General features: G+C 42.6%; 1 protein-coding gene across 36 annotated transcripts in view; it reads left to right on the top strand.

Moving 5' to 3' along the window:
- Positions 1–25,796, top strand: part of MAGI1 (membrane associated guanylate kinase, WW and PDZ domain containing 1) — a 495,477-nt gene that overhangs the window by 383,037 nt on the left and 86,644 nt on the right. For 33 of the 36 annotated variants that reach the window (XM_045023746.1, XM_045023727.1, XM_045023720.1 and 30 more), the window contains 3 exons: positions 12,084–12,290; positions 20,121–20,331; positions 24,037–24,119. In XM_045023746.1, the coding sequence (XP_044879681.1) occupies positions 12,084–12,290; positions 20,121–20,331; positions 24,037–24,119 (501 nt within the window). The remainder of the gene's footprint in view (positions 1–12,083; positions 12,291–20,120; positions 20,332–24,036; positions 24,120–25,796) is intronic. The other 3 variants (XM_045023728.1, XM_045023723.1, XM_045023748.1) reach the window with 1 other exon arrangement.

The following is a 25,796-nucleotide window of genomic DNA, read 5'->3' as shown; positions in this document are numbered from 1 at the left end:
GTTGTTAAACATACTTTACATTTGGTTTGACCAGTGTTGATCTTGATTATGATCCAGTCAGTGATGTAATTAAAAGTCAATGTTGTGATCATAGCAGATTCTGTTAAAAAAAAAAATAGAGAAGACAAAGTTAAACCCTTCTGATAACTGGGTTATTCATCCAGCTTTTCATTCTAAGTCAACTTTCTTCTTCCTTTACCTTTCCTCCTCTTTACCTACCCTACTCCTGATTTGTATATATTATCAGTGTGGAGGTTAGAATTCTCCTGAAGCTGCCACTAATGTCGTACTGTAAACTGGGTTCATAGAACTCATTTTCTGCTACTCCTGATGTAGCCATTTGGCTCGATCAACTTCAGGTGAAATTGTAGTTTCTGCTCTACACCAGCCATATGAAAGAAGAAGGTAAAACTCAACAAAAGTGAAAGTCTCATATATGTTTACTGGAGACCAACATAGCCATCACCTTCATAGAATCATAGAATATCAGGGTTGGAAGGGACTTCAGGAGGTTGTCTAGTCCAACCCCCTGCTCAAAGCAGGACCAATCCCCAACTAAATCAACCTTGATGCTCTTCGTCTTCGTCGTCTTAGAATAATAAGAATGTATTGCTCTAGATGGTTTTCAGAGAGGAAAAAAAGACTTGAGTTCTTGCCCTGGAGAGCTTATAATCTAATTAGACAACCTAAACATAATGGAAGGGGGAATGGTATGCAATGAAGAACCGTGTGATTGACGTTCAATTGGCATGTTAGCTCCATGATTTTGTTGGGTTTGATTAGCTAGCACTCCACTCTGGGCAGGGTTTACAGGACTTTTGGAAGAAGCACGCAAAGGTAGAAACATTCTAAATTAGTAAAAATGCAGTGCCTACTTGTGTTATGCATTTCCAGGTTATGTTTTGGTAGTTTCTCTGGTGATCTAATCGAAGTACAGTCTAGGAAGTATAGAGAGTGTTTTGACATTAGAAGATGAGTTTGCCTTTTGAAGGTTTATCAAGGCGTCTAGTGGTGTGTTTATTGCTGGATACCACTGCAAATCCCAATTTTACTTCTACATGCACATTACGCCTCTGCCCTGCTACATCTCAGAGGTCTTTATTTCAGAAATTGAAAAGAAACCATCGCCTCCCTCCCTCCCCTTTGCTAAGGTAGCACTTGGAAAGTTGACAGTGAGGGCAAGGCCAAAAGAAGCAGTGAAGCCTTGTGAAAATTGACATAATTTTAAAAGCTCTCTTGCACTTAGCTTATTGAGGGCAAGAATGGCTGGAAAGGAGGATTCTAAAACAGGCCACGGGAGTGATAAGAGGAAGGGTAACACACAGGATATTGACTCCATCGTGGATACTGTGGATTCTGCTTTAAAAAGAGAAAAGAACTGAAGGTGGAGCCACAGAAGGCTGGGAGATTGGACTGGATGCAGCCCCTTATGAGAGTGCTCTGTCGGTATAGATGTTAATAGTCAACTGATAATTGTCAGTCGATAGCACTCAAGAATGTGTAGCCTAGCTCCTGAGTTAAGACCAATATGGCTTGTGGTTGTGTACTGCAAATAGCTTCCTCTTTGAAGCAGAGTGGGTATGGCAGTTACTTCCAAATGGTTCAGGGGGCTGCTACCTTTTCCCCCAAGGGAGAGTGCTGCACCAGTCCATTTACATTCAGAATCTCCTCCAAAAGTGATGCCAAACCAAAACGTTCCAAAATCAGGAGATTTTAAGTAAGCGTTGGGTTCTTTCAATTTGCCTTCTTGTTTTGGTGGTTAACACAAACCAGGCTTTACTTTTAAAGCTTTTTCTCCTCGACATTATTTTTAATGAAAGCTGAGATTCTCCAGTAATCGTCTGACTTCAGGTTTCAGAGTAGCAGCCGTGTTAGTCTGTATCCGCAAAAAAAACAGGAGTACTTGTGGCACCTTAAAGACTAACAAATTTATTTTAGCATGAGCTTTCGTGAGCTAAAGCTCACTTCTTCGGATGCATAGAATGGAACACACAGACAGGAGATATTTATACATACAGAGAACATGAAAAGGTGGAAGTATGCATACCAACAGGCAGAGTCTAATCAATTGAGATGAGCTATCCTTAGCAGGAGGCAAAAAACTTTTTGAAGTGATAATTAAGATGGCCCATAGAAGGTGTGAGGAGAACTTAACATAGGGAAATAGATTCAATTGGTGTAATGACCCAACCATTCCCAGTCTTTATTTAGACCACAGTTAATGGTATCTAGTTTGCATATTAATTCAAGTTCAGCAGTCTCTCTTTGGAGTCTGTTTTTGAAGTTTTTTTGTTGCAAAATTGCCACCTTCAAGTCTGTCACTGAGTGGTTAGAAAGGTTGAAGTGTTCTCCCACTGGTTTTTGAATGTTATGATTCCTGATGTCAGATTTGTGTCCATTTATTCTTTTGCGTAGAGACTGTCCGGTTTGGCCAATGTACATGGCAGAGGGGCATTGCTGGCACATGATGGCATATATCACGTTGGTAGATGTGCAGGTGTACGAGCCCCTGATGGTGTGTCTGATGTGATTAGGTCCTGTGATGGTGTCACTTGAATGGATATGTGGACAGAGCTGGCATCGGGCTTTATTGCAAGGATAGGTTCCTGGGTTAGTGTTTATGTTGTATGGTGTGCGGTTGCTGGTGAGTATTTGCTTCAGGTTGGGAGGACTTCAGGTGCTGGACCTGGAAGTAAAACATCCAATACCATCAGATGCACTTTAAAATGGCAAGAGTTAGTAGCACTGCTCTGACACGGGGAGATTCTATAGTGTGTGCATGCTGGGTGGAATGGTGATCCAATGTGATCACCCTATGGTGATACATTCAGAAAGGAAAAATCCATTTAGAGCAGACGTGGACAAACTATGGCCCACGGGCCACATCTGGCCTGCGGGACGTCCTGCCCGGCCCCTGAGCTCCCAGCCGGGGAGCCTAGTCCCCGGCCCTCCCCTGCAGCCACGCAGGCCGCACTCTGACCCACCGCTCCCACTGGGCAGCATGGGGAGTGCAGTTGGCTCTGGCCAGGTGTCGCGGCTGCGAGCTCCTGCTGCTGGTAAGGGATCCGGGGGTGTGTGTGAGCGTTGGGTAAGGGAGCGGGGAGTCCTGGGGGGCAGTCAGGGAGGAGGGGGCAGTTGGTTGGGGCAGAGGTTCTGGGGGGACGGTCAGGGCATGGGGAACAGGGAGGGTTGGGAGTAGGAGTCCTGGGGGTCCTGTCAGGAGGTGGGGATGTGGATAGGAGTCAGGAGGGCAGTCAGGGAGCAGGGGGGATTGGATAGGAGGTGGGTCCCAGGGGGGTGGTTAGGGGACAAGGAGCAGGGTGTGTGTGAATGGGTCAGGGGTTCTGAGGGGAGAAGTCAGGGGGCGGGAAGTGGGTGACTGCCAAGTGTCACTGTGGTGTTATGCGGCTTCATTAATGAATGCTTGTAAAGCACTTAGTGATCCTCAGCTGAAAAAGTGCTGTAATGTGTAATATGTGAAGGGTTGTTAAATTATAGAGCATTATTGTCAAGGCATCATCCTTCATTCTCGAGACGGGTGTTGTGAGAGTGCCAAGAAAAGTAATAAGTAATCCGCATTAGTTTCATCACTTAAAGTAATGGGTGACTTATTAGCATATATAATATTAAACTGGCTACTTTAGACAGGGACCCTGATTACAAGTACTTAATGACTGTAATCAGCTACCTTAACGGTCCAGCTAGAATAGCAGCAAAAGTCCCAGGATGCATTCAGAAACCACCACTTGAATTCCAAGAAACTTCCATTTTACCTAATATTTCTGATGTGTTTGTTCTGCATATTTCTGTCCACTGGCCCTCCTCCTCCATCTGTTTCTATAGAACAGCTGCTTTTTTTTGTTCTAGTTTCTTTGTTGATTTGCATTCTGTGGGTCTCGCCAACTTTGTACAGCCCCGAAATGAGTGCGGTGGCCATGGTATGCAAAACATGAAGAGAAAGATCAGAAGACTGGGGTGGCAGATGCTGTGGATGCACATGTAGCGGAACAAACATGTTCCGCTTAATAAGATAAGATCCGCTTATTAACGTCTCCGTACTACGGATTGACTCAATAAATCATAATGGCTCCTTTAGAGCACTACAGTGTATCATGTCAAAGATCCACTTATTAACATCTACATATTGTGGAAAGATTCCCCCCCCCCTTGACTTCATGCTTTTCTTTTCCTTTTCTCTGGTAAAAAGAAGAGTGTAGTTAGTTGCATTCTAAAATGGGACATAAATTCCTGTTTTTCTCAATATATAGGTAGACAAGTGGTGTGAAATTTCATAGAAGGTTAATTTTTATGCCCTTTGAATTTTCTATGGATTTTTTGTATGGTTCATACATTTTTAATAGGCTATCTTTGGCTCTGGCTAAACTTTTTTCTCGGTAGCACTACTCTTCATTGTGGACAGCTATCTCTTAAAATCATTGCCTGTTGACCCAAAACTTGGTAGCCAAGTTGATCCTGAGGATTTCTAGCACAAAGGACAGAGGGGTTTTGTTCTTTTTTTTGAGGGGGCGCTTGAATGTTAGATTTAGGGTTATTTTTAGCTGTTATGGACACAGTATGTGCTATGCACACAAGCCTGATCAATGGAGGTTGGGAATACGGGAGCGGTTGATGATAGGAGCTGGACACGCTCAAGCCTCATTGACGGGTGCTGAACACACATGAAATATTATCAATTGTGAGCTAGGCTTTCTGGCACATTTTATCTTGCAGCAAGGAAGGACTCACATGTGGCTACTTACAGACAAAATATTTTCTGCTGCAGCTGTACTTCTGTGTTTCAGAGGTCTGGCCCCTACCTCCACCTCATCCAACTCCCAGCTTACACTGAAGCATTCAAAGAACCTGTATGAAATAATACACAAAAATTTTGTTATGAAGCCATTAGGGTTGCTATGCACACAACATACCTGACACCTAGCCATAAGAGCAAGGAAGTGAAAGGGCAAGCCACCTAACAGTGCATACCTTCGATGCTTCCGTCTGTGCGAGCATGCTCCTTACCCCTTTCCACTACAACAACCACATACTACAGCCCATGCACTCTGGCCTCCTAGACACCAGCCTTCCACCCCCGTCAGAACCGCCTTGTGTACACAATCCTTCTCCAAACTACCCTCGTCCAACATAACCACCTAGCGCACCAAACACGCATGACCATGTTAGGGAAATGATAATCTGGTACGGGGTTATGTGCGAAAAGGCTCAGCGGTAAGGCTGAGATGAATAGTCTGTGTTGTATGGTCGTTGTCATGCTAAGGGAAGTGTGTGTGGCGGGAGTAGTAGAACATATGTGCTGTTCCTTGCTTTTTGTGGGTTCACGTTAGCTAGAGCATATGGTGTGTATAGCAATTCACAGCACTTTTGGGTGTGTATTTATATATACCTATATGTATGCACCTGTGTTTGTATATACATACCAGATTGTGTGTGTACAACAGATACTCCAATGTGATGTTAACATTAATGGTCCCTGCCTGACTTCAGGAAAGTCACAGCCTGTGGAGCCAAGGCATCCCTGCTTGCCTGTTACGGTCAGACTCTTCCTGTCCCCCTCCTTCCCCCAACAAACTGTGCTGCAATGCTAAAGGATAACTGGGGAAGTGGGTTTTCGTTCTGTGAATATCTTTGTTTAATTTATTGTGTGCATTAAATCTGTTTGTATGCAGCTATATACAGATTGAACAATAGCCAGGTGGTTGGAGTGATAGCTAATGATTTTCTGTTAGCTGTCGTTCACCGTAATGGTGATGATTTTGATACATCCACATGGTAGAAAACGATTTTGAACTAATTTATTATGTCTAGGTTTTTCATGGAGCCTAAGGGAGTTCGGTGTCCATATCCCCGTATTCATTAAGCCCAAATGAAGATCCCAGCCTATTTGGCCAATGAGATCATAATGCAAGATTCTTGGTTGTTACCCAAGAATTTAAGCCATAAATTAAAATATGTCTATTGTAACATTTTGGCTAATTCCCAACAAAACATCCAGACTGATCTCTCAGCTAGCCCATTTTGAACCACCTCAAGAGAATCAGAAATATAAAGGAGATTTGATTTACATACATTGTAATTTAATTTCTCAGTGCTCTCTTTCATTGCCGACTGCAAAACCATGCTGTGCTTTGCTTCCCGTTCCAGATGCTACATCCCTGGCCGCCTCTTGGTTGCCTGGATACTCTGAGTTTCCTCAAGGCAATTGCTAATCAATGTGGGTTGCAGTTAGGTGATTCCTGCAGACAGCAGCCAGATCTGACATCTAAAAGTAGAAATCCGTAGCCAAATACAGTCTGGGAAGTGAACAGCTAAAACACTGTAACCCTATCTCCACTTCCAGGAATCAATTCGTCTCGTGCTAATCAGACACAAGCACTCTCATTGGATTAGATGAACAGAGGCACTTTTAGTAAAATTTAAGGGTCAATCATTTTCTGGAGAGCGGACAAAAGAGGCACGGCTCAAAAAACAAATTACATTAATAATTACATTTTGATTCTGCATGTCAAGACCTTGCTTAATTTTTGTATTTATCTAATTTCTTCCTCAGAATGCCATTTTGAATTAATATAGAATGCAACAGAGACTGCTTTTTAAGACATAAGCCATTAGTAGAAACATTGTCAAAGCACAATATTGGAGCTTTGAAGATAGTATGTGTCCTCTGAAGTGTTAGCTCCTCAGTGCAAAGAGAAGGCTTTTCTGTTATCATTGCAAAATTATGCTTTGCTATAGGAGTCAGTGAATTCAGAACTACAGACATAATTTTCAGAGGTGCCAGGGGCACTGCAGATCTCCTAATGATTTCTGTAGGAGCACAGCACCTCTGAAAGTCGGGCCATCACTACTGTATGTTATTTGTAAAATGCTTTAGGATCCTCTGGGATAATGGGTGTTGTGTGCTGTAAAGGTAAGATGTTGTTAATAATTAGAGCCGAGTGAACGATTCAGTACTAATTATATTTGTTATGAATTTAGCCCCTTTTGGTTCATAAATTTCTCACAGACCAATGCTAAGTTGCCTTTTCAAGTATACATTCTTCACGTTTATTAGCAGGATACGTGAAACAAATAATTTCCAGCTTATGGGTGGTTCATAAACTCTTTGCTTTGACTGTTCACTGTTTGTTATTCATGGTGTGTGGCTGGGTTGCTAAGACAGAGGGTGGTGTTGGTTGACTGAAATAATTGATATAGAAGTTGAAAAAAACAACAAATAGCAAATACTCAAAATTCCAATAGAAATTTCTGAATGGATGATCATTTGTACTAAGCTTTTTCAGGCTTTCAAGACTGACTTCCTTATGGTAGTCCAAATACTCATTAATAGGAAGCGATGCGACTTTTCATCCAAAGAACAGCAAACCAAACAGGAGTATTTTAAAGTTTGATCATGAAATGAGGGATATTTTAAAAACTATTCAACCAGCTCTGAAAAATATACACAGTAAGAAGAATTTTAAAAAGAGGAATCTCAGAGGATCAGAGAAAGTACTTGATATAGATTCAAATATTTTTTTTAAGAAATGTGAGACCTGTGAGCAGATATGAGAGAGCTACATTCAGTATTGACATGTTGGTTTTTTGCATTGGTCAAAATCAAGGCCAAACTGCTGCTAATTACAGTCAGTGACAAAAGGCAATGTTTGTTTTGGGTTGTTGCTTGATTGTGTTGGAAGTTAAATGGTGGCAGCCCAGCTTCAACATTTACACACTTTCAGGAGATGACAATTATACCAAATGTTGCTGGTTTTGTTTGAAAAGGGAAAACCTGGCAGATGCCACAAAATAGCTTCCTGCCCCCACAAATCAGCTGGTGTCTTCCTCTCAGCCTTCCTGCCTAATGGTGCAGAGAGAACCCTTTCATTGACTGCACGTCTCCCCGTCTGCTTCTGTACCCACAAGTCTGGAAGCTCTAGATGCCATTTCCTGTGGAGTACATGTGTGGGAGCAAACGTGAGTTTTAGTTACAGCATCCATTATTAAAGCGCCAAAGGCTGTACCAGGAGCCCTGGAGCCCATTCATGCTCCAAACGCCCAGTGCTCTGTTGCAGCACCTTCCAAATGAACTGAGCAGCATAGAGAAATATACTCATTTGAATGCAGCGAACACGAATTTTAGACGCACAAGAACATTTCCATTGAGTCTAGTCATCTCCAGTTGATGTCCTGGGAGCCAGGCTGTGGTATGGCATTTCCACAGTTTGAGATTTTTATTCCTGATGAGTTTTTTATCTTCAAGGTGCCCTGGCAAAACACAAAAAAGGAATCAGTTCCTACCCCAAGGACCACCCATTTTAAGTTAAACAGACAGTCTAAATATATTGCCACACTGAAATACATATGAACCTCACAATTACAAACACCTCCCGTAATGCAGGTTGTTCGTGACTCTGAAATGTTCGTACTTCTGAACAAGATATTATGGTGGTTCTTTCAAGTTTACAACTGAACATGGACTTAATACAGCTTTGAAACTTTACTATGAAGAAGAAAAATGCTGCTATACCTTTTTTTTTAGTAGTTTGTGTTTAATACAGTGCTGTACTGTATTTGCTGATTTTTTTATTTGGGGGAGGAGGGGCGACTCCGTTGCTGCCTGACTGTGTACTTCTAGTTCCAGATGAGGTGTGTGGTTGGCTGGTCAATTCGTAAATCTGGTGTTTGGAACTCTGAGGTTCTACTGTGCGGACATTGAAACGTATAGCTTGAAAAATATGAGTAGATGAGTAATTTGGGTAATTGGAAGTAAGAGGGGAATTAAAGATGTTTTTAGGGAAGTTTGGGGATATTCTCCCTTGGGGGAAAAAACAAATGTGTTGATTCAATATGATATATTCCAAAAGCAAAAAATAATTAAAAAAATACTGACCAAGTGACTAGTGACTTCGGTTGTCAAACTTGAGACATTTTTGCCTGATATTTTTTAGAAAGTGATTGCCACTACTCATATTTTTATGAGCACTCTCTCTAAATCCAGTGGTTCTCAATCTAATTACCATTGTGAGCCACACAAGCAGCTCTCTGTGTTATGTGGCCGCATCCAAACCATATATATACACACTACCTGTCTGGCCCTGAGGATGTCACATGGGCTGCACCTGTGTGCTGGTTGGGCCGCAGGTTGAGAACCATTGGTCTAAATTATTACTGGAAGAGATGAGAGGGGGATGAACTCATCAGAGGCAGGGAGAAATCATCCTAGCCTTTCCTTGAATTTGGTGGTGGAATTTTAACAAAGGGGTCCCCAAGAGACCTCTTCAGCACATCTGTGTTACATACTTACCAAGATTATCAAAATTCTGTCCCCATTACACACCTATATTCCCTTTGTCTAAAACTTTATATGTGTTACATATTTGTAGGTCTAACCGCTTACAAAATCTCTGAAATAAATGCTGGACAAAGTATCTGTGTTCAGTGCCACACATAGAAGCTGAATTGCTACCGATGTATTTTATACATTCGTTGATCTTTGTAATCACCTGTTAGTATCCTTGTAAAGTACACAGAGCATAAAAAAGAAATAACCAAATAATATTGAATCTCTGGAGAAGTACAGAATAGAGTAGGATAGATTATCTTCTCTTCCTACCTCTTTTATGTTCCCCCTCCTTTTTCTCTCACATTACTCCTCCTCCTCCTCCATAAAATATTCTTGCAGCAGATAGAACGTAAGAATCATTTCTCTAGCAGAGACTGCACCTGCTGTAAGATTCGACATCCCCATTAGGGGCTCTTTCCAGAGGAAGTCATTTCCTTCTCCCTATAAATTATGCATCTGTGTACATTTAAGATTCTGAAATGAAGAATAAAACAGAAAGGTAATGCTGAACATTGCACTGCTCTACGGAGTTGACTCCTTGATCCTTTATAGACACTTGAATGGTGCTTACCAAGAATGAAGCTCATAGCGTTTCTACATCGCTAAATGCTCTGAGAAGGGAGTCCCTCTGATTTCCAGAAACCGTGAATTTTGAATCCTAGTCCTTGTACTCTCAGACGGCAGTGCGATGGGTAAGATCTTTGTGCGGGGTAAGCCGGGAAGGCAAACTGGGATTTGCTTAGCAGCAGAAGCTAGCCTTCCTTTCGCAGGCCCTCCCCGATGAACTCAGCTGATCCTTTCTCCTGGTTGGACTCTTTCTCACTCCCTGTTGCCCCAGTCTATCCCCATGCCCGTCACAGGGCCCACAGGTGTTTGCCTGGTTTTTCACTCTCCTTCCTGCACACAACCCTCCGACTGCTCGGGCATGATTCCTGTCTTAATTCACTCCGAAGGCCAATGGAAATAGAGCTTCAGGGATGGACTAAAGTAGAAGCTTGAAAGGAGAAGATTGATTCAACCACTCAAATGACCGTTCAGATAAATGTTATGTTTTATGAATTAAAATTCATAATGTATGTGATTTCCACATCAAGCTCTAGTGAGCTGTAACTGGGCGTTGTAAAATAACTGCCTGTTCTACTGCAAACCTAGGGATTACTGCTTTTTAGCTGTGCGTACAGCGGGTTTGTCTACATCTGTGTGTAACTCATTAATTTTAAACACGTACAACACATTCTCCTATAGGCAGGCGTTTGTGTGTTTGTTTGTAATATATATGGCATATATACAGTACATGATGGTTTGGTGTGGTATTCAGGTTTCATGTGTATTTATTTGGGATAATCTGCATTTTCTGTGTATATGTATATACACACACACATTGTGTACTCTGAATGTCTCCATGTATTAGAGGGAGAGAATATACAGTATATAGAATGGTATGGTGCACTAAAAAGGTTTTATCAGCAAGGTTTGGATTCTGATAAAACTTTTATGCCAAATCATTCTCTTGTTATTTCTTTACATGTAATCTAGTTAGCTGAAGATATAAAGCATAATGTAATCAAATTTACCTGTGTGTTTTCAGAGTAGAATTTTGAAAAGAATTATGGCTGATATAAATCATGTGCATATATAAACATGGGGGTGGAGAGGTAGAAATGTATTTTTGAAACTGCTTTGGGATCCCTGAGAATAAAAGGCTGTATTTAAATGGACAATATTTTAAGTCCATTTCTGTGGCCCAAGGGCAGAAATTAAAATATGTAAGAATTGTTGAAACTGGTATGGATAACTGATATTTTAAATATAGATTTGTTTGCTTATAATCACAAGTAATATAAACTGTATTCTGAATATCACAAACTTACTTATATCATAGATTCTTTGGGACTGTCTTTTTGCTCTGTGTTCATACAGCGGCTAGCGCAATGGGGTCTAAATGACGGGGGTTCATAAGTGCTACTGCAAAGTGAAGTAGAATGGAAATGCTGAAATATTTAATTGTGAAGATTGCTATCCAGGCTAGAATGAGCCTGCCATAAAATGGGATTTTACCGAAAGGATCAAAATTGTCCCTGGGAGCTGCATGTGGGTATAAGCAAGGCAAGGGTGATATTTGCCCCTAAGAGTCTTGCTTTAAAGATTTGGCTAGTTCACTTCTACCCTAACAGACCCCAACAGCTGAAGTTTCTCTTTGAAGAAAGCAGGTGGCACTTGGTGTTTTCCTTTGACAAAGTGTTCCTTTAGAGAGAGATTACTTTTCAAAAATGCAACAGCCACCCAAAAGAACTCTTCTATTAAAGCAGGTCATCCCAGCTTTTCATCACTTATCTGGTGATAGCAGTAATGAATTTTTTATTTTCTGCAGGGCTCACTCTAAATCTGACACAGCATTGTGTGGTGCATACATATAAAAAGGCCACTAATTGAAATTCAAATGTAATGAGATGAAGTTTTGCTATTCACCACAGCTGCCTTTGTTTTAGTCCTTGTACGCTCGGTGCACCTAAACAATGCAACCCTCGCTTCTACTTTTAAATTCAACATGAATAAATTAAAAGGAAATAAATCTTCCTAGTCTATTCTAGAAGTGAAATATAGTTTGAAAAACAAGAACCTTTTTTTTTTTGTCTTTTGCGGGGAGAAAGAGGTTTTGCTGGAATAAGAAGAAGAATAAAAAAATCTTGCTGCTTAAAATCTATTTTTTTGAACATGCAAATGTGTTTCTATTGCCTAGGTAACTATTATGGAACACCCAAGCCTCCCAGCCAACCCGTCAGTGGGAAAGTGATTACCACTGATGCTTTGCAAAACCTTCAGTCCAACTTCAAGCAGTCGACTCCAAAACGAACCAAGTCTTATAATGATATGCAAAATGCTGGCATAGTGCATACGGAGAATGAGGATGAGGATGACGTCCCTGAAATGAACAGTAGCTTTACAGGTAAAGCAAAAAATATTCTTGTCCATATTATAGGACGCGTTGCATTTCCCCCTGCCTCTCAATAGGAGCCCTCCAATGCTGCCCGTTCTGGATTGAACCACATTGTAATCTGGGTTAGAAGTATTTCTACTGGCTTCTCTTAACAACACATTTCCCCTAGCTCACAGAATAGTTTAAAAATGACATGGAATAACCTAGATGTGTATCTGTTTCCCATACAAAATTATATAGCCCTTGATTCCGTTCCGTCCCCCCACTTAACCTATCACTATACTCAACATAGCTAATTTGCTAAATGAAGGAGCGTTATGGTTAACATAAAGTATTTCTTTTTTGAGAGTTCAGTGTAGAATTATGCCATAGACTCATAGACTTTATCTGTGAAGGCCACATAAAATGAAGATAGATTAGAGAATTCTAAGAAAATTCATTGAATCTTTTCTCTTTTGATATCTTATGTTAATGACGGTCAGAGTCCGATTAAACAGCACAGAGAGAAGTTGTGTATTTTCTTCAGAACCTCATGTAGTCACTTTGTTTTACAGTCTTACATAATCATAGATGCCTCTGAAATGGGAAGTAGCTTGGATTTCTGAGTAGACATCTCTTGCTGTGTAGAATAATTGAGAATTTCTCCGCTATTGTACAGGATGGGGCACATTTGTCATTTGAGGTACATTCATGTTCCTTTAAATAGTGTCTCCTGAATTCAGTGGGCCAGATTTTACTCTCAATTGCATTAGGGTAGATCTAGATGACTCCATCAATTCCAAACGAGCTGGAGCCCACCTGACAGGAGTGTGTGTTCAGAATGATTGGACAGCACCTAGTGGAAAGTAAAAGAAATGATTTTAAATCCTTATAAGCATCACACTAGTCATTTTGCTCTTGGAGAGGTTGAAGCTGGTTCGTAAAAAGACGTGATGTAGTATTGGAGAGCATGTAAACATTCGGAACCTTTTCCTGTGGACTATAAAAAGCAGCTGCTGTTGCAAACGTTTTAATGAAAATCTGAAACTCTTTGTCCTCTTGAAATATTTTGAACAACGTTTAGGAAGCCAAATCTGCGTAGATCTTCACTTCCACCTGTGACTTTTCCCTCTGCCGTTTTCGCTTGATTTTCAGCCAGGCTGGAAAAAGTCAAGGCAGTGTTCGTTACCACTGACACTTCTAACCATTGTAACCTGGGCTCTGTGGAGCAAGTTGCATACGTTTGAAACAAATTGTTCCCTCTTCACTTTTTTTCTTTTAATTGTTGGCCACATATTTCTTACCTACACCAAGGGCTCCTCAAGTTTACAGTTTACTCCTTCTTCTGTTCCCTGTGGTACATCCTCCAGCAGGCTGGGGCTGGCCCGCAAAGGGGCAATGAGATGTGAAAGCATCTGAAGCATCAAAGATCAGCCACAGCTGGAGATGGGATACTGGTTGGGGTGGACCAGTGCTCTGAGATGGTACAGATAATCCTCTGTTTGAGATGTCTGGCAGATGTGTCTTGCTCACATGCTCAGGGCCTAGCTGATCACCAGATTTAGGGTCAGGAAGGAATTTTGCCCCAAGTGAGATTGGCAGGGACTCTGGTTTTGTTCTGCCTTTCTCTGCAGGCGGGGCATGGATCGCCTAGGCATATCTCACCTTATCGATTCCCTCTAGTCGCCAGCACCCCAGGGTCTCCAGTCCTCTGCCTGTGGCACCCAAGAGTTTAGTCTCTCCCGAGGACTAAAATCCATTAATTTTACTGAAGTCACTGGGCTCAACATGAGGGTATTTGCGTGAAATTTGGTGGCTTGTGAAATGCAGGAGGTCAGACTACATGATATAACAGTCCCTTGTAGCCTTAAACTGCATGAAACTATGGTGCTGCCCCTCTGGCCAAGAGAACCAGGAGCATTGTGCGAAAGCTGTCCCCTACCAGAGGCTGACCACCCCGCTGCTCGCTGCTGGCAGGCTCAGAGCAAGAGACTAAATGACTCTGTCTAGATTCCACTGAGGTCAATGGGAACTGGCTCAAACCCTTAGCATTTAAACCCTGGTCCGGTATCTTGGTAGCCCAGAACTTTCAAGTAGCGTCCTTGTGATTTATATAGGGCTTCATACCTCTTCAGCCACTGTTCACGTGTTAATTACTCCTCACAATGCTCTTGTGAGGCGTGGAAGCAGTGAATGGGGTTATTCCCATTTTCACAACCAGGAAACTTGAAGCAGAGAGAAGTCAGTTGCCTCATTTCAGAGATGGTTGCGCTCCATGTGCAGTGCAAGCGCTCAGTATATCTGAAAATCAGGCCTGAAATGATTGGCACAGGATTATGTAGCAGGTTGGTGAAATAGCCGACTAGAACTCAGAAGCCCTTGGCTCACATTCCTCTGCTTAATCAACACCACCACCTAGTTTCTTTCCAAACTATGGGCAAGATTCTCAGTTGGTGTCAATTGTCCTAGAGCCTGTTATTTCAGAGGAGCTGTGCTGTTGATTTCCACCAGCTGAAGATCTGGCTCTAATGGCCAGATTTTCAAAGTTACTTAGGTAATGAACCATGTTCGTGGTAGGATTTTCAAAAGCTGTGGACCTAACTCTCATTGGTGTTAGCACTTAGGGACCAGATTTTCAAAAGTATGTAAGTCCTTCTGCCAGTGCAGCACATTCTATTTACCACTGCAAGTTCCTTCCATGTGTAGAAGCCTGGTTGTTGGGTCTGCTGAAACATTTGCACTTGCAGATAGATATCTATGGGAGAACATGCCACTTTCTGTATGAGATAGCAAGAGGTAGTCACTGGAGAGATGCCTATGACCATTCTTTCCTTGATCTTTATTCAGCCTAATGTTGCATTTTAAAGCTTAGTCAGCACCCACAGCATTACTGGAATAGATCAGAAACAGAGAAGCCAACTGAGATCTTTACAGTTGCTCTTCTTTCAGAAACACAGAAGTTAACTGAGGGTTTATAAATGCTGCTGCACTTTCTTTTCATTGTTTTCTTTTTGTTTTTAAGAGCATCCAAAGAAAGTAGCTGTCAGCATAATCAGAAATTGTAGCATTGACACATAGAACAGGAGGTTTTGCTGCTGTTTTCACTCTATCCGTGTTGTTGGATTGGGTCCTGATCCCACTCTCACCACTGCACATCATGAGTCACTTGGTTGAAGTCACTGGAGTTAAACCTGTGTGAAAGGCGTTTCAGACCCATCCTCCACTCCGGCCCGTAGACATTTCCTGTGCATTTGTACATACATTGTATTGAAATTGCCAGTTGTTATTCTCTTGTCCTGTGTCTACTTGTGAGCTTCTTGGAGCAGGGGCCATCCTTCTTAAGTGTTTGGAAAGCACATGTAGTGGGCACTAGAGCAAATGAACAGGAACAATAGTACTGGGGCAGACTACAGCCCTGGAAAGAGCAAGCCTTATGGAGGAGGATTCTTTGATCCATGCCCTCCTTGACCAAGAATCCTAAAATGTGGCAGAAGTCTCCAGACATTCCTTTCCCTTAATTCTCTCTCCACTAAAGGGGCTTTCTCTTGGGCCTGGTTTGCATGAAATATTCCCCAAATCAACTGTCTATGACTATTAAACACAAGATTAATTAAAAACAGGGAAGAAAGTTCAGATTAACAAAACAAGTGATATTCGCAATTAATAACTATTATTATTTATATGTCAGTAACATCTGGGAGCCCCAGTGACGCAGGGGTGCTGGAACAATTTTTATAGTGGGGGTGCTGAATCATTTAACACAGAACAAAAAGACCCCAAGGAGCTTACAGTACATCAGGCTTGGCATTTGACAGACTCGTCCGGCTAGGTACACAGGCTTCCTTGTAATGGACAGGAGTTTTATGGCCTGTCAGGGGAGTTCTATGGCCCATGTTATGTAGGGGATTAGACTAGATGCTCACAATGGTCCCTTCTGGTCAAAGGGCAAAGCTACACTTAAAACACTGCATTGGTTCTGCTGCACCGCTATAGTGTGTCAGTGAAGATGCTCTTTGCTGATGGGAGAGAGCTCTCCTATCAGCATAGTTAATCTGGCCGTAACTATGTTGACGGGGAAAATTTCTCCTGCTACACTGAGGGTTGGGTCAGTGTAATTACATCACTCAGGGGCATGGATTTTTCACACCCCTGAGCGACATAGTTATAGCAATGTAAGTCTGTAGTATAGACCCGATCTTAGAATCTATGACTCTATAATGGCTTTCTTCGGAAAAGCATCTGTTCTCTCTGATCTCCTTGGTCAACTTCTCAGCCTGTTAGCCAGGCAGTGTCTCAGAGGTGCATCCTCTTGTATCTGTTTTTTTCCTTAGTCCTGTTGATTCTCTGAGTCTCTTTCCCAGCCCATTAAGTCCCTTTGATATGTCTGGCTCCTCCTTTTACGAGGCACCTCCTCTTCCCTACTCCTCCCAGGTGAAGCTCCCAGATATTTTTCAGGATTGTTTGTTCCATGTTTGCTTCTTACCACCCCCAAAAGTTCATAGAACATAGAATATCAGGGGGACCTCAAGAGGTCATCTAATCCAGGAGTTCTCAGACTTCTGTACTGCTGATCCCTTTCACATACCAACCCTCTGAGTGCAACACCCCCCCCCCCTTATACATTAAAAACACTCTTTTATATATTTAACACCTTTATAAATGCTGGAGGGAAGGCGAGCTTTGGGGTGGAGGCTGACAGCTCGCGAGCCCCCCATGTAATAACCACGTGACCCCCCAGTTTGAGAACCCCTGATCTAGTCCAACCCTTTGCTCAAAGCAGGACCAATCCCCAAATGGTCCCCTCAAGGATTGAACTCATAACCCTGAGTTTAGTAGCCAGTGCTCAAACCACTGAGCTATCCTTTTGAAGGTAAAGCTCCCTGCGGTTTGGAACCCTTATCCCAGCTCCGCACCCCTTTTGCAAAACTCCCTACTGCTGAATATAAATCCTCACATCTCGTGACATTACAACTCCCACCCCATCCCACCATAACAAGACTTCTTGTTGGGAAAAGGCCATTCTGAGATCTAATTAATCTCCTTTCTAATGGGAACTGGCCCTGACTAGAACAGTTTAACTATGAAACTAACACACTGTTTTGCCTTTTACGGAGACAGGAGATATATATTCACTATAATTCCCTCTGACTAGTGTTTTCTACTCTGCGAATTAATGAAAGATACAAATAATCTGTCATCGTGAGATCAGACTTGGGCCCCTTGTCTCCACCAAATGAGCACAAAATCTGGATAGACGAGCATTGGCCCACCCAGGTCAAAAGACTTTTTCATGCTTATTTCATGCCAGGGATAATTCTGCTAACCATATTAAAATTTCCCTGTTCTGCAGAGGGTCTGTCTTAGACTTGTGTTTTCAAGCTTTGGCATGTTTACACTAATGATCTGGAGGGGGATGAATCATATTTTAGTTTCTTAATCTTGCCAAACTCTATTTTAAAATATTTGAAGGAGCTAATGCAGGAAGCAGACAGTGAGGGCGTTGAACTAATCTTGGTCATAGTTTTATTTTCCTGGTTTAGAAAATGTTATATCAGTGCCTTTCACGTTCACAGAAACAGCAGGCAGGGGTCCACCATGGCAAGGACTTGGGTTTTTAAGTGTCCAGTAGCTCTGGTTTTGGAAGACGGTTGTGGATTTCCACCTCCCTTCAAGAAGCAAAGCTCCCTTGCGGAGTTGTCCCTAGGGGACGGTGAATCGGGGCAATTGCTCCAGGCCCCGCACTTTGGGGGCCCCGTGGGTTGGCACGATTGGCCAGTGCTGCATGGGTGGCAGGTGAACCGCTCCCTGGGGGAGGCTACCCCCAGCCCTGCCCCTTCCACCCGTGGGAGAGTGCACCCAGCCCCAGGAAGGTGGGCGGCATGGCCCCAGCCCCCTGGAGCCCAGCAGCCCTGCCAAAGCAGGGCCCAGGAGGGGGGAGCATTGTTGTCGGGGCCGCGCCTGGCTATTTGGGGAGGCACCACCTCCACTGGCCTCCTCTACCCGCCCCTGGCGTTGTCGGTCCCAGAAATGATGTCACTTCTGTCCTGGGCCCCGCATCCCCCTAGGGACAGCTCTGCTCCCTTTACTAAGCTATGTCGACACTTCGCAGCCTATAGCGGCACAGCTTCAGGGCTGCTGCTGCACCACTGTAGTGCTTCGGTATAGACCGGTGGTTCTCACCCCGCAGGCTGCTTATGGACCAATCAGCACACAGCTGCAGCCCATGTGACATCCTCGGGGCTATACAGGTAGTATATATATTGTTTCCATGCGGCCACATAACACACACAGAGATGCATATGCAGCCTACTGTGGTAAATAGGTTGAGAACTACTGGTATAGACACTCACTACAACAACAGGAGGGGTTCTCCTGTCGCTGTAGTAAATCCAGCTTCCCGAGAGGCAGTAACTAGGTCAACGGTTGACCTAGCCCTGTCTACATGGGGACGTAGGTCAGCTTAACTTTGTCATTCAGGGGTGTGGATTTTTCACCCCCTGCCCCCCCGAGCATGACATAGCTGGGTCGAGCTACTTTTCTAGTGTAGACCAGCCTCCAGCCACAGCAGTGTTTATAACATCTCTAAACTAAGGTCTGGTTTACGCTGTAAAGTTATCTTAGTATAGCTATGTCAGTCGGGGTGTGAAAAAACTTCTGCTGACCTAAGCTCCAAGTGGAGGTGCCAACAGAAGAGTTCCCTTGACATGGCTAACTTAGGCCTGGTCTACACCTAAAATTTAGGCTGACCAAGCTGTATCACTCAGAGCTGTTAAAATGTTTGCACCACCGTAGACACAGCTAAGATGACAGAGCAATTCTTCCGCTGGCCTAGCTACTGCCTCTTTGAGAGGGTAATTTACTGCAGTGACGGTAGTCACTACAGGAAGTGTCTCCACTACAGCGGCGTAGCTGCAGCTGTGCCACTCTATTGCTTATGTGTAGACGTAGCCTTGCTCAGGGAGTTAGTGTTCGTACACTCACAGGAAAACCCCTTCTGTGGGTGCAGACCAAGCCTACGCTATTGAGCTATGCCAACATAGCTATGTAACTAGAGTCTCTGTAATGTAATTAGGAGCAGAGGTCCAGTTTGTGTGGAGCAGCTCCTAAGGGTTTAGGATGTGAGGAGTTGCTGCAGAGACCATACACCATTGCCATTTTGGAGGGCGGGTTAGGGTCTGCAAGGATCCAATAACCCCCTCCCCTGCCCCCCAAATACTGCAAGCAGAGATTTTTCCTCGAGAGAGAGGAGAACCATGCCGCTGTCATTAGGGACTGTACTATTGCTATGGATTTTACCTGGAAGGCACTTAAAAGCTCTGGAGATGAACAGCCTTGTAAAACCCCATGGATGGGGCAGAACAGAGTGTTGCAAGCTGCCACTTAAAGCAGGATCTCATGACTCGATTATAAAACATTGAAATGAATTATTGTAATTGCTCAGTATGAAATTGTTTAATATGAAAGAACATCACCACATCATTGACTTTCTGTGGCGCTTGTGCTCCAAGGTACCTTAGGCAATTCTGAAACTCTCCCAATCAATCTTTCTGCTGAAAGGATATCTTATTCTCTTGGGCCCCGATCCCATAAGCAGTTCTTTGTGGGTGGGGCCCTGCACCCTTTCAGAGCCCCACTGAACTCAGTTACTTCAGCAGGCTCCAGTTTGCAGGATTAGGGCTTCAGAGGGAATAGCTACAGGAAAACTCACTATCCGTCTCCCAAGTCCTGTGCTTTGAAAGGTAAGGTGAGTCTTTGGAACCAATACCAGTGCGGGTATGGACGCAAACAAATGAACAAGGAAGAAAAAGTGGTACAAATATTTGAGTGTGATTACCAATAATCCTTTTTGTGATTCTGCAGCAGATTCTGGTGACCAAGACGAGCACAATATACATAGTATAAGAGAAACAGCGCCACCTCCTGTGAATAATAGCATCACCGCCGTTCCCACCACGGAACCATCTCAGAAGCTCCCTCAATACCTACCTCCTTCTGCAGAGGAAAACCTAGGTCCTCTACCTGAAAACTGGGAGATGGCCTATACTGAGAATGGAGAAGTCTATTTTATAGAGTAAAGCTCATATTTTGTTGTCTTCTGTGTGTGTGTGTGTGTGTGTGTGTGTGTGTGTGTGTGTGTAGTCTCTGTCTGTAAATGTATATACAAACCATGTGAATTTAATGTCTACAGTTGCTTTTAAGAACTAAAAGATCTTGACCAGTTGCAAGACATCATTGCAATGCTCCTGCTTGGGCATTTCCTGAGTGGACCAAGCAGCCAAACTCTTCCAGAGTTCAGAGGTGTTGTAGATCCAATAAATTTGCGGAGCAACTGTAGTTTTTTACAAAAATATTTACAAGAGCCACAGGCAGTTAAAAATATTGGTTAGTTTTCTAGTTTGGGATGAAAGCTCCTAACTGAAAAGCGTTAAGAACTCACTTTCAGAGCCTGCCTGTGTACATCAGAATGGTCGGAAAAATTCCTCCAACCCCTTGCTCAGTCAGTAGCAGAGCCAGGGAGCTAACTTGGTTCACTGCTGTTCTCATTAAAGAGAAGGGTCCAAATTGGATGCTGACATGCTCCAGTGGGCTTGCACAGAGCATAACTCAGAGCAGAATTTGGCACACAGTATTTGGAAGAGCCCGGAAGACATAGCGTTGTGGATAGTTTTTGCTTGACAGCTTTGTAGTGTCAGCCTCTTTAAGGTGATCGTAATATTGATTTTTTTTCATATAATAAATAATAGTCTCTAATTGTACTTAAAGAGACTTATTAAGACTTGAGCAGCTGCTAAAACAAGACCGGCTAATACAAGAGATTCCGCCGACAGAGTTAGCTAGTCATCAGAAGAGTGCAAATAGTGTTTGTGGCCTGAAAACAAGAAGTTAAACAAATCCCTTATCTGTCTTTATGGGTATGGGGCAAGGAATTCAAATTTGGTTCTGAAGGTTAGTATACTGTAGTAATGGAAACTGAGGCCCTCTATCTACAGACCAAATACAGTGCATCCAGAGACAAAGCTGGCTTTTCCTTTATATAGTACTTAGACCAGAACCTCCGCTTTGACATGTTAAAAACCCCAACTATTTTCTATGGGTAAGATAACTGCCAAACTGACTTTGATTTAAAGGAGTTATGCTACATTATTTGCTGGTGGAGTGACTGTGATCCTCTAATGTCTAGAACTGAAGCGATCGTGTCCTTTGGGAGAGATTCTTAGGAGGTCACGCCACCGGCAGGGGCAGACTGGCAGGCACTTCAAAATGGCGTCCTCTGTGCAGCATGGCCTCGCATACACTGTGTGTGCAGGATTATGCTAGTGGGGGTGAGGTCATGCCTCTGGGATAGGCCCAGGTCATTCCTAGAAGTACCAGAAGGCCCAGTACTCTGAGGATATAGCCGTAGTCATCCTATTTGTGTTTCAGTTTGAACCGAGGCATGTTCATTATACTACACATGGTGCTCTGCCCTCAGTTGTATCCGAATGGTGATTTTGTGCTACTACCTTCATTCTTTGAAACACTTTTTGGAGGCAGAGTGATTTATTACATGTTTATGCAGTCTTCTAATGAGCGAAAGCCCTGAATTTCCAAATGGTCTTTAAAAACTTCTTAGCCCTTTTTTGACAAAAACTAGGTAGGAGAAGGATGTTTGTTATTAAAATCATGTACGTGTCCACTGTAACTTACTTCTGGATCTGTCCTTACTTCTATGTGCATACTTGATTCTTTAATGCTGTTGCAAGTTATGCCATAAAGCAGGGAGAAGAGAGAGGATGGGTGTGAGTCAGTTCATAACAAATAATAATGATCTCAGCTATTGCCTGCAGTTCAACTGAGTTTCAGTGTAACTTTAGAAAAAGAAAACAAATCCCGCCCAATGATTTTATACACCTCGCTGCTTACAGGGTCAGGAGCAGAAATTCCATGTGCAAGGCTGCTTTTATAATATGCCCTGTCCAAACAAAACCAGGGAATATTGCAAATAGCACAAAAGTTTGTTCTCATGAGTTTATCCGATGGAGGAGGCTTAGATAAATGTCGTATGCTTAAGCTAACGAGCTTATGGCAGGGTTTCTCAAACAGGGGTCGCCACTTGTGCAGGGAAAGCCCCTGGTGGGCCGGGCTGGTGTGTTTACCTGCCCCGTCCGCAGGTCCAGCCGATCGCGGCTTCCACTGGCCGCGGATCGCTGCAAGCTGCTGGAAGCTCCCATTGGCCCGGAGCAACGATCCACGACCAGTGGGAGCTGCGATGGGCCGGACCTGCGGACGGGGCAGGTCAACACAGCGGCCCGGCCCGCCAGGGGCTTTCCCTACACAAGCGACGACCCCTGTTTGAGAAACCCTGGCTTATGGAGTTCTCCTGTCATTGGGAATGACTTACCAGACTGACACTTGCTAAAAATATACAAATACTGTACCCATCCATATCACCACCATTTTCCCTAGCAAACCACAAACTTCTTATACATTGGAGGAGCCTCTCTGCTGTATTATTGATGATTTGCCTTGCTTTGCTAGAGTTCAATTTGCTAGTCTGAGAAACCCAAACCACGACCAATGAATTCATCAGAAACTTTCTGAAATGCACAAAATAATTGAATGTGTTCCTTCCGCATTGGGAAGGCTGACTAATGAAATGGGTGAAACCAAGGACCTTTTACTACAGCACTCAGACACAAGAATAAGTCAGACATGGAGTCATGCTGGTTGGCTGTTAGTCCTGAAAGGAACATAGTCCTCATTACATTATTTCTTACTTCACAAGGGGTGTTGTGAGGCCTAGTTAAAGTTTGTTAAACCTCTTTGAGAACCTTGAATGTGGATTTCAGAGTAGCAGCTGTGTTAGTCTGTATCCGCAAAAAGAACAGGAGTACTTGTGGCACCTTAAAGACTAACAAATTTATTCTAGCATGAGCTTTCGTGAGCTGCAGCTCACTTCTAGTTTTGATATGGCATTAGAAGTAAGGACCATTAAGCAGAGCCAAAGGCTAAGCTAGATAAATTTCAGTTTTAGAAGAGACTAGTCTCTCCAGATTAGATATTATGCAGAAGAATGCATCAAGCACCAGGACTAGTTTATAGATTTAAGAGATTATATTACCCCTTGTTCTGAGACACAAATCAAAATTAGGAGAAAAACATCCCTACAAAGTATATTTAAAGAGGTCATACACACAATCTTCATCCTTGGTACCGAAGTCAGGAACTGGTCCATGGACTCATGAATAGAAAGAGTTGGAATTTGCGCTGGTCACGATTTCCATCACAGATTTTGATAGAAAAGTTTTTCCAGTTAATAGGAACATTTTCATTGGAAATATCTGTCCTGATTGATGATTTCTGTCAAAACCCAACAAATTTCAAAGAAATATGTAGATGAAAATAAAAAAAAAAATTGAGAATTTTCCTGAGGAAATAACTCATTTCCCAGCCAGCTCTCATTGGTAGATGAGTCCATGAGTTGGCCTCCACATTAAAATGTGATCCAGAGTGTAAATGAAAGTTTGCACGTCCCTGCTATAGTTACTCCTGTGGCCTTACACATGAATTTCTGACTTCTAGTGGTGACTATTTTTAAAATCTCAGATACTTTTTTCTGTCAATTCTGTCTCCTGACTTGCTAGCCTGTTTTATAAAACATAACGTTGTTGTATTTCTTCTGAAATAAAAACATGTTTTCAGCTCAGTTGAATAATAGAGGGGCACATGTTTTTCTGTCACTGGTACTTTAGCTTGGTTTATTAACAAAGGTCATATTTCCATTTCTGGTTTGCAGCCATAATACTAAAACAACATCTTGGCTAGACCCACGGTGCCTGAACAAACAGCAGAAGCCACTAGAAGAATGTGAAGATGATGGTAAGGAACTGAAAATAGTGAACTAAAACTTAGTGTGTTTGCTCTAATTTAGGTAAATAGATTTTTTTCCCCAAAAAACAATAGTATGATTGCAAAATGTAAAATAAAGAACAGGGAATGCACAGAGATAACCAGTATGAACACACACGTAAGATGAATCATCATGATTTTCAAATGATCTCGAGTCAAACAATCGCAGAAGTACTAGAACTAGGGGGCATCCATTTTTGCACAAAAGGATTTGAATGTTCATTGTTGCAGAATGAGACCAAGATTCTTTGAATGCATGTGCTAGCTAGCACTCCTGTGCAGGCACAGAGTAAATGGTACTCTGCATGGCCCATTGCCTTATGCTGTGGTTAGTATGTTTTAAGTGGCTCCAAAGGACATTATTATTTCTCATTTGGGTAGAATTAAAAGGTTAATGTATTGCTTCACTTTTGAATGTTATATTCTGATTGTCTAGTTAGCATTATGATTGCTAAAGAGAAATTATATTTGAAATCATGGATTTTTATCACTTAATTTGAACCAATATCGTTTTGCATTCCTTGAGATGTTGAAAATGCAAGCCAATGTCCAGTTTGAAGGCACATAAATAAATCAAGCATCCCAGTATGTGACTGGAAGAGGAGGTATTTCACTTAAGTTTACCTTTAAAACTTGCAAAAATAATAAAACATTTGTGAAAATATACACACAAATTTTGGTCCCTTGACCTTTAACACATACACAAAAAAACAAAACAGGAAAACAATGGCATTTTAACTGGCACAGTGCTAGCCATGAGCATTTTAGAGTGTCTGCATTATTATCCTAAAGTTAATTTGGAGATTATGATCAATCACCTTCTCGCTCAAGCTATTTGTGAGTCAGGCTCCTATGCTTTAGGGGTATTATCTTACTTAGGAAGGGAATGGACCTGATTGTTTCAGAAGTCACCTCTAAAGTTGCTGTTACAATCTTCTAAATTGTTGACCTCCATTTTTTTCACATCTGAGTTTTTTTCACATGTAATGCCTGGATTTGACTGAACAAACCACTTTTACTTGAGGAAACGAGGTAGTTGTACAGGTGGCTAATGGACTTGAATGCTTGCAAAACATAAGATGTCTTGTGATTGCACAAATTTTAGACAAGACACTATTCATTCAGTTTTTAGAGGCCTGCGTGAGAGCCCTTTGAAATTTTGGCCTCTTCTGTCCGAGACTAGATCTTGCAAAGTTTGTAGGACTCCAGGCAGAGAGATCCTTCATCCCGGGCTGATCCCTTTGCAAGATTAGCGTCAAAAAATAGATACATCACTGGGACCTCGGAGAAATGATTTAAAATAGAACATAAAAGGCATCCTAAGCTTTCTCCTGGCTGAGGCTAGAGTTTTCCCTGAAATCATGGATTTTTATCACTTAATTTGAACCAATATCGTTTTGCATTCCTTGAGATGTTGAAAATGCAAGCCAATGTCCAGTTTGAAGGCACATAACTCCCTCTTCAGAGCACGGCTCCAACTCCTGTTTATAATCTGGTTGAAGTTAACAAGATGCACCTGCCACTGTGAGTCAGCAGGAAACACCCTGCACTTTCATACAGGGTCAGGATACAAGAATCAGGATGACTTACCAGAGGATCCCCTACATTCTGGTACCACGTGCCAGAGTCTGCCGTTCTCTTATACCC

The sequence above is a fragment of the Mauremys mutica genome, chromosome 7 (assembly GCF_020497125.1).
Source record: "Mauremys mutica isolate MM-2020 ecotype Southern chromosome 7, ASM2049712v1, whole genome shotgun sequence".
NCBI classification, from domain to species: Eukaryota; Metazoa; Chordata; order Testudines; family Geoemydidae; genus Mauremys; species Mauremys mutica.
The sequence above is the reverse complement of the archived record's forward strand: the minus strand, read 5'-3'. Positions and strand labels throughout refer to the sequence as shown.